At 42.3% G+C, this 9390-nt stretch overlaps 1 protein-coding gene across 1 annotated transcript; it reads left to right on the top strand.

Moving 5' to 3' along the window:
- The first annotated feature begins 5608 nt into the window (after window positions 1-5608).
- On the top strand, window positions 5609-8563 carry LOC121616270 (CD209 antigen-like protein E). Its single transcript, XM_041950986.1, has 6 exons — window positions 5609-5732; window positions 5812-5913; window positions 6095-6238; window positions 7057-7199; window positions 7441-7544; window positions 8407-8563. The coding sequence occupies exons 1-6, from the start codon at window positions 5663-5665 to the stop codon at window positions 8561-8563; spliced, it is 720 nt and encodes a 239-aa protein (XP_041806920.1). The 5' UTR covers window positions 5609-5662.
- Window positions 8564-9390: the final 827 nt, after the last annotated feature.

The following is a 9390-nucleotide window of genomic DNA, read 5'->3' as shown; positions in this document are numbered from 1 at the left end:
AAAGGACTTACGATCAACTAATATATCATATTTCAGGCAAAAATGTTCATATGTCGTCACACACCCGTCTTTGTCAACCAAATGAATTAAGGACCAGATACCTTTGTCCTATAATAATAACAATAAATTATTGCGGCTATAGCTGCCACAAAGACCTGGCCTCTACAGGAAGTTTTCATAAGCAGATGAGAGCGTGCTGTGTGAGATGTGATTGATGGCATCACAGCACAAACATGGAGGTCTCAGCTGCACCGTGACAACATGTGTGAGCAGAGAGACAGGAACCTGACTGCCAACAAGGGCTTTGGACTGATTTATATTTAGTTTTAACCTCTAAATAGTTCCTACTTAAACAAAAGTGTTATATCAATGTCATTTGTTGCTTATGTATTCACTGTGTGGTGCTTACATAACTTGAGTGGATTGGTCTTCTCCATGAAGCCTGGGGCGCTGGCTGGAATCCAAACATTCATTCACAAACAAACACAGACAGATGGAAATGAGATTCTCTCACGTTCATGCCAAAATATTCTTTAGTCTTCATTAAAACGCAGAGCGCGCTCAATGTTCTGCTTTAATAAAGCCAAACAGCAGCACAGCAGTGTGTAATGTGAGCAATAATAATCATGTCAGACTTTCAGGTCAGCAGAGCAGCAGTAAGATGATCAATGTCTGCATAGAATTAATGGTCCTGGTTGCACGCTAGGATTGCAAGGATTTGCATCAGTAGCTTATATAGAATAATACATGAATAATGAATAAAAAGACATTTTGAGCTGTTAGATTGTGAGTCCACATAACATCAAAGCACACAAACTCTAAAATAAACAATTCAGCCTGCCGTTGTTTTAAATATTAAAATAATAGAACATTATGTAAGCGATTCATGACAATACAGTGTGTTTACGGCAATGAATGCCATAAAAACACTGTATTGGGGATGAGGATGAGTGGTTGGCTTTGATAGTTAGAGAGGTGGCTGACACAAGCATTAATATGACTAACTGTTGAGCCTGAGACAAAAGAGTGTTTCACACTTTGGACACGTTCATGTTTAAATCAAACATTCAGTGTGAAATATTTTTTCTTACATTCTGCATCCTGACAAATCCTCTCTAAACTCACATTCAGATACATTCATACATATCAGAGTGAATGGCAGAAAGCCTGGTCAGGAACAGGGATGGCAGATAAAGAGCCAAACAGTCCTGCCATGAGGGCAGAGGCCAGCAGCCAGGGTCACGATGAAGCAGGCTTCTTCCTCCTGTACAGGACAGTATTGATGAGAGTGTGGTGGGTGTTCACTCAGCACCGTGTGAACTACTGTTGATGAATCTGAGTCCAGACCAGGCTTGTCATCAGGGCCAGTAAAGATGCTTGAGATTGATCTGGTCAAGCTGTGATAGCTCAATCTTGTGCTGATTGCCTGATTTGTTGGGCCTCAGGCATTAAAAAGCCCACGGTAGATGAAGCCAATCACCATTTGGTTCATCTGTTGATATTTTCTGTCGGCAAACAGGGAATCAATGACAAGAGGTGGGGGCACTGTCATGCCCTCGACCTCTGGCACCATCTAGTGGCAGTACCTCTCCCTCCCTTCTTTCCCTGGCAGTGTGAGCAAGACTGCCACGCTGGTGGAGGGCAGGTGCAGCTCATCCCAATCACCAGATTGTTTCCAGCCGCGGCGGGGAGTGATCACCTCAATTGAAGCATTCTCCAGCCTGTATAAAAGATTCCAGCAGACCACTACTCGACGCCAGTCCGTAAACGACCTCCAGTCAGTGTACCCTGGCTCTGTTGGTAATTATGACTCGAGTTCTGAAAATTCTGTTTTGTAACCCTGTTTTCTCTGTGCCTTGTTCCGACCCTCTCTGCCGCCTGAAGATCCCTCCTGCCACACTCATCTGCCTCTGGTTGACCTGCCTGGAAACTGCCTTCACTCACCTTCAATTACAAGCCAGCAACAGCCACACTGCCATGCCACCCAGCCCTGGGTGTACTCCCTCTCATTCCCCATTTCTGTCTGTCAGTGAGCTCTGATCTCTTGTTGATTGTTTCAGTTCAGCCTTTATAGGATCCTTAGTTTATTAGCCTTGTTAACCTGTTCAGTTCTCCATTCTAGTTTTGTTTTCTGATTGCCTAGTTGCTAGTGAGCACAGGTAGCTTTGTTTTGTAGTTTTGACAACTACTCCCTGTGTTGACATTTTGATTGTAAATATTTTCATTTGGACGCTTCTGTCTGCTGTGTCTCTGTCCGCGTTTGGGCCTCTGAACCTGATCCGTGACAGGCACTGCGTAAGGACACGTGTGGTCCAGGGAGTTACAATGACAGTGTGTCACTATCACTGTTTATTTATTTGATTCACGTATTATGTTTTTTCAGTTTCCAAATGCGGGCATGACCGACAAAAGTTTGTGAACTACGGCACCAATAAGTGAGCTCTCAGTCACTGAAACTGAATTGTGAAAGCCATATCTGCTGCAGGTGCCTAACGCAAGTGAAGCTGCCCTTTAAGTGGAGAGAGGGAACATGTACACGCATTGAAAATCAAACAAACAGCTTCTCATGCTAGTTGGACTAAGATAACTTAAACACTCATGTTATTGATAGAAATGGGCCGAAGACAGATGAGACATCATCATTAAAAAGATCAGCCTCAAACCTTCACATGCATGTCTTACATGTTGAGCCAGTCACCTTTGATAAATGCTGCATTCAAGAAACTGACTTTTTGTCAATGGACAATGGACTTTTTGGACTCCTTTAAAAGGTCTCAGTGAGAGACTGACGACTCACTTTCCAAAAGACACCAAAGCCAAGATCAATGTCAGAGCTCCGACACAAGTGAGTTAAAGAGCGAGTCTGTTTCGTTAGCTCTGTCTACCCTCTTTGGTGGACCGACTACTGCTGAGTGTCACCACAGACACCCAGTTTGTAATACCGCAAATACAAGTCCTTTCATCGATGGGCCATAGATTCAGACATCATAGCAACTGCAATTAGCGACTTTCATCTCCTTTTGAAGTGCAGGTCATCTCAAACAAGCTTTGTCTGAGTCTGCCGAGCATTGGAGTTCCCGTGTAACACCCCTGCTCTTTCAAAATGAATGGGCGAAAAGCTTAGTTACACATCACAACCCCAGATTCTATGATGCAGCTCTCTGAGGCTTTTGCTTGTGGATTCATCCCTCGTTCACACAGCAGTGAACACCTTTAGACTATGCCAACTTATTGAATGGGTCCCACCTTAGTCTCACCTTGTGTGTAAGTTGGACCGAGATCAGACAATCAGCTCACTAGGCTTAATTTCCTATGGTGCAGATTTTCATTCTAATCAGCAGACAAAAAGACAACTTTAGTCAGTCTTCATAGCGTGAAGCCTTTTACTTTGTTTCTTTTAAAACTCTTCTTTATATCTTAGATGGATAATGCAAATAAAGTCAGGTATTCAGGCTGCATGGAGGAGAGGAGCAGCATTGCATTGTTCATGATAATCTGCAGGTCTTCTGGCGCCACTATGATTGCAATGAAACTCACAATTAGCATTTATTATGCACGAGAAAATGGAACTTGTTAATTAGGCCCATTTTGAAGAGACTGCTCTTGTTAAGAACTGAGCTGGACCGCAAAAGCACAACACAGATTTGGTGGTAATGATTAAGAAGGCTTTATTGTAGTTGATAGTATATTGTAGCCAGGGGAGACATCTGGGCCAGTCTGGGAAGAAGCAGGAACTGGGCAAGTCAGACAGGCAGACATACAAGGAGAAACACAAGGGTTAAACAACAGGAGCGCCAATTCAGAACTGAGCCAAGAACTAAGCATGAGGAAGATCCAGTGGCTGTTCCATGTTTGCCTGCTGAGTACAACGATCTAGTGAGAAGAACCTGTTTTTTATCTTGTGGTTGATGATGAGTGGATAGGCTGCAGCTGTGAAGGCTGATTCGCAACAGGAACCACCCGGACCAGGCACACACAAAAAGACATAAACACAAGGAGAGGACTATCAAGACACAAAGAGAAAGGGGAAAACACAGACAGACACAATAGCATATTGCTGACCCATCTGACCACCCCACCGTCCTGCATTTGTGGACTCTGTTCTTGTATAAAGAAATCACCTGACCTCTTTGTTTACTGCAGCTGCTTGAGGGCTTAGTCCCTTGAATGTAAACACATACTTACTGAAATGGAGAATAAAACCCACTTGATAATTACAGTAAAAATAAGACACAGACAAAGATGACCAAAGAATAATGAGAATGCATTACATGAAATATTTTATTACAAATAAAGTAAAGTTAAAAATAGAGTACACAGAATGCACAAACTCAAGTAAAGTATCTAAAAATTTACAAGAAGTGCAGCAGTGTATGAGTGTGAGACAAAGGACGTAAGGACGTAAAGGATTCAGGCCTGTAAGTCAGAGCTAGTTCAGGGCTAAAGTGAAAAGAGACAATATTTAGCAAGCTGCCTTCCCTGATAACGATAGGTAGTGAGCTCCAGAAGTTTGGGGCATAATGGAGCTGTAGTTTGAAATAACATAAAACAGTTTGTGCTGTGATGCCATCAATCACATCACACACAGCACGCTCTCATCTGCTTATGAATACTTCCCTTCTGTCTGAGAAGGCTCTCTGATGTCTGCCAGGTTAATGTTCACTCAGTCTGAAGCTCTGTGGTGTCAGAAATGATAAAGACAGCTGGCTTTACAGCAAAACTGTTGCATGCGAGGATTAAAATGATGTCATTGCATTGATATTATTGTGCAAACTGTAGAGATTTGTTTGTTAGCCTCATTTAGAGTGTTTTCTGTTCTCTTGTTTTCATACTTCGATAATTATCGTTAGTAATTTCCTGTTCTGAATAATAAGTCTCATAGCCTATTTGTTTGGCACAAAGCGAAGAGGTTATGTTGCCTGAATAAATATCTGTGAGTTACATCTCTGCGTCTGAGTCCTGTTCTGAGTCCCGGCCTGACAGTCATTGCATTGATATTATTGTGCTGTTTTATTACTGACAATGAAGTACTTAAAACCCTTGAATAACAGGTAGAGCTCATTAGAGAAGCAGTGTAATCCATTATGACCATCAAGATGAAGTCAGTGCATCCCTCAGTCAACTACAGATCCTGCATTTGCACTTAAAAACTCAGTGAAAGCAACAGGAAATGAATATGCTGATGTGAGAAATTGAGCTGTGCTGTGGATTTGAGAACTGCACAGTGTTTTGACTATAACAATATTCTTTTGACCTACTTGTGATTTTTTTGTTGACTGAAGTATATCAGCAGTCAGAAGAATCGAGTCTTGTGGACACTGGCTTAAGATTTTCTCCTCAAACTGACCTGTAGTGTCAACATTAGCAGTATGAACCTGTGAGCAGCAAATGAAAAGCCAAGAAGCTTCCTCAGAAAAACATTCATACGTTGATTTTTTAAGAACCCGTAAAGTCAAATATTCTTGAAAATGACATTATTCCCTTCAACTTCACAAACTTCATTCTTGTTCCTGTTTCGAGTGAGATGGAGGTGATTCTCACAAACTATTTTTAGCGACTTTGAGACTTGTGACTTCCTCATCAAGTAGAAAAGTGAACTCATTCAGAGAAACTTCTGCTGCAGAGCAGACCCTCCACCAAATACCTGACACACTTCTGAGCGATGGAGGGAATCTATGCAAATGTTAAATATGACGACTCTGTTGACCCAAAGGCATCACAGCATCAGAGAGGTAAGAAGAAGGAGTGAGACAGACTGGCATTAATGCTGTTGTATCATGTCCTGTATCCACTGCTCTGTTCTGTGTTCAGGTCCCAGGAGCTCAGGGAGGAGGTTTCATGGAGCTGTTGTTCTCTTTCTGGGGCTGCTCAGTGTTTTCCTGCTGGCTGGACTCATCGGCCTCGGTGTCCACTGTGAGTGCATTTTTCATTCGTCAACGTTGTGTTGAGCTTGTGTGCTCTGAAAGAACAGAGGACCGGTCCTCCATATGAAAGATGCACGAGTTTCACCTCAATGTGAAAAGAGGTGATGTTGGGCTTTCTGTTCTGCTTCTTTCTCAACTTTTGTCACAATTTTCCTTTTTTCACGATTCAGCCGCGGAGCTCTCCTCCATCAGAGCCAACCTGACGGAGCGTCTCCAGGCCAGCAATGACCAGCTGGCTGAGAGAGACCTGCTGAACGCCAGCCTCACCGAAAGGACTCAGGAGCTGGACAGACTTCAGAGACTGTCCAAACAGAGTGAGTGTTGCCTGTGTGGGTTCTGCACAGCTGTCTCCTATCACGAAGGTCAAGACCCACCACAAACCACATCACCATCGAAGGATCCTGCTCTCAGTTCTGTAAACTACACACATTTACACTCAGTTTGCCTTCTCTTCATGTTTTCTCTCGACTGATTTAAACAGACATGTATTTATGTATAAGGCAGGTTTTGCACTTATTCATATCTATTTTGTAGCTAAAACCTTGTTTTCAAATGTCTCGGTTTAAATGTGGACGCTGTCTCTGTGTGGAAAAATGGATCTTTACTTCTATGCTTGAAAGACTTTAACTTCCTTATAAGACTGTGATCTGTTCAAGGCTAATGCAGCTTCTTTATATGGAGATTTCTCATGTGCCAGTTAGATATAGTGCTGTAAGTAATCAGTTGTATCGTCTAATAATTATTTGGACCAATGGAGTGTGAGGAGTCATGAACAAGCCAACGAAGCAGCATGAAAGCACTTTGGCTTCAGATAAGGTAGAGTGGGCTGAGTGAACAAAATAAATAAATGGGAAAATGAATGAATTCAGAGATATTATTCTGGTTTTGATGATGGTTATCATGTTATATCCTGAGTTAGAGAGGTTTTGATTTATCGTCCACTGTATAATAAATATCAGCGCTCACAAACCGTCATCCACAGATCATGTATTTAATCCACAACCTCTCAAATATATGATCCTTTATTCAAGCTGTGAAATCACTGAGGGCAGGCTGTCATTTACAGTGATGTCAAGTGAAGGGAAAGGGTCTTGTCTGATCTTTAATGTCTCTTGTTTGATGCATTGCACAGATAAAACGTGTCCTGCAGGATGGAGCGTGATCGGTTGTATCTGTTACTTCTTCTCCACCAAGTCAGACTCTTGGGAAAAGGGCAGACAAGACTGCAGAGACAGAGGAGCAGACCTGGTGATCATAGACAGCCGTGCTGAACAGGTGGTGTGGAGTTTTTCCTCACTGATCCGTAGGGGTTGTAGAGCAAATTTGTGACTCTGGGCTGTAGAAATGAAATTGACTCAACTTGCCTTTTTACCTTCCTAAATGCTTCATGTACACAAAGTGTTGTGCAAGACAAACTGAATCTTTGGATTATTCAGATGAATCCCTGTAAATTGTGTACAGTATATAATATGGTTCAAAATAGAGATAAGGGCTCTCTTTCCTTTACCTTGAACAGGTTTTCCTCAGCACAAACATCAAGAAAGATACTTGGATTGGTTTGAATGACAGAGACAACGAGGGCACCTGGAAATGGACTGATGGCACTCCACCAACTCTGACGTAAGGCATACAGTACATGTCCCACCTTGTTTTAATATAAACACACTCTGTTGCTGTGTTTTACCGGATTTATTTGTATACGTCTGTCTACGTCACTGGTTCCCAACTAGGGGATCTTGACTCCCACTAGGGGTCGCCAAAGCTTCATGGGAAAGAAAATACAACCCAACAAGTTGACTATAAATATGTCGATTTTATACAAAGGACTCTAAAAAATACATTGCCATTGGAAAATATTGAGAAATATTGAAAAATTGCATGAGGATTAAAAAGCAATTGCACATTCTTCCCGAAAACTAAATAAAAATTGTTATTTCCAAAGATTGTTATTAAAGATCTAAACTTCAGAAAAATGTCACAGGACAAAGGCACAGTAAAGATCTGAACACAAGCTTTATTCTCAGAGCCTTCACTCCCTGCTAACCCGCCAAATCCTGAATTAGAAAAGTACAAAGTTAAATCCATCAAAAAGCTAATAGAGCAATGTATGAATGTGTTAAAACACACACACACACACACACACACGCACACACACACACACACATAATCTGAATCACATGTCTCTGAGTCAGGGGTTGTCTGTTTAGGTTGGGAACCACTGGTCTCAATAATTGCAATCAGAATCAGACTGAAGTTCATTTTCAACATTACTTGCGAGCTAGCTGCTCCTCGTGGAGAGGCATTCATTCCTTGAATCAGAATCAGAAGAATCGGAGCGCTGACTGTGGCTGCCGATCAGTGGCTTTTTTCTCTCCACAACTTAATTCACTGGACAAACTTAAAGCAGCATTAAACAGTGTTTTTGGCCACTTGGAGGAGGTGGAAAATGCTGTGACTATTCACTTGCTTAATAACCCCCTAGGTACTGGCATGCAAGGCAGCCTGACAATGGTGGTGGAGATCCACGCTGGGGTGAAGAGGACTGTGTACATTTAAAGCCTGGCCTGAAACCTGAAGAAAACTGGAATGATCTGTGCTGTGATGAGTCTCTGCAGTGGATCTGTGAAAAAATAGCTTAGCATTTAATGAGTTTTGAAATAAAACATTCCTAAATACTGTTACAATGCAAGTTCTGATTATTGAAAAGGCTTTAATAGTGTTATTGTTTGTGTTTGAGTATGTGCATCAACATGTGAGCCTTCACATGACCCTCCAAGAAATAGCTGGCATCAACTGACAAAGTCTGTGCCTGTGCCGACCGTGACAAAGGGGCTGCACTGCTACTTAAGTAGCCTGGCATGACACCGCCATGCTTCGACAGTAGCCCAGAGTGGACAAACCAAATACTTTATCTGGGGAGCGCTTGTCCTGTCTGCACTGGCACAGAAGGGGTCACTCCATATAAAATAATCCATATCAGTTGAAGAGTGTGTCATATCTTGAAGATTTTCACCACGGCATCTTGCTGTCACTTGAAACTAAACACTTCAAGTCACTTGAAGCAAACTAACCAATCACAAAAGAGAGGTCACTAGACGAGGCCTGCTTCCATCCATCAGCCCCGTACAAATCACATTTTTATGAAACAACACTGGGTCCAGTGTCCCGGTGTCTTAAAGATAAGGAAATCTCATCCTTACAATGGTTTAGTTGTGGTGTTTTCTAAAGAGACGGTCAGAGAAGCTTGTTTGGTTGGGGGGCTTTGAGGGGGCCAGCAATTGTATCTGAGTGGCCCTGGCTCTCCCTGGCCCCCCTTTGGTGGTGGCCCTGTTCTATGGTTCAGCATTCCATAGTACACACTAACTGAGTCCTGTAAAGTAAACTGAAATAGGCTGTTTATCAGCTGATCAAAAGTTTATGACCACTGGCTTTTAAAGCCAAAATCTGCTCAAAATTCTAATTTTTG

Source organism: Chelmon rostratus, chromosome 13, assembly GCF_017976325.1.
Source record: "Chelmon rostratus isolate fCheRos1 chromosome 13, fCheRos1.pri, whole genome shotgun sequence".
In the NCBI taxonomy this organism is placed as follows: domain Eukaryota; kingdom Metazoa; phylum Chordata; class Actinopteri; order Chaetodontiformes; family Chaetodontidae; genus Chelmon; species Chelmon rostratus.
Note: the sequence above shows the minus strand (reverse complement) of the source record. Positions and strands in the feature narration are given on the sequence as shown.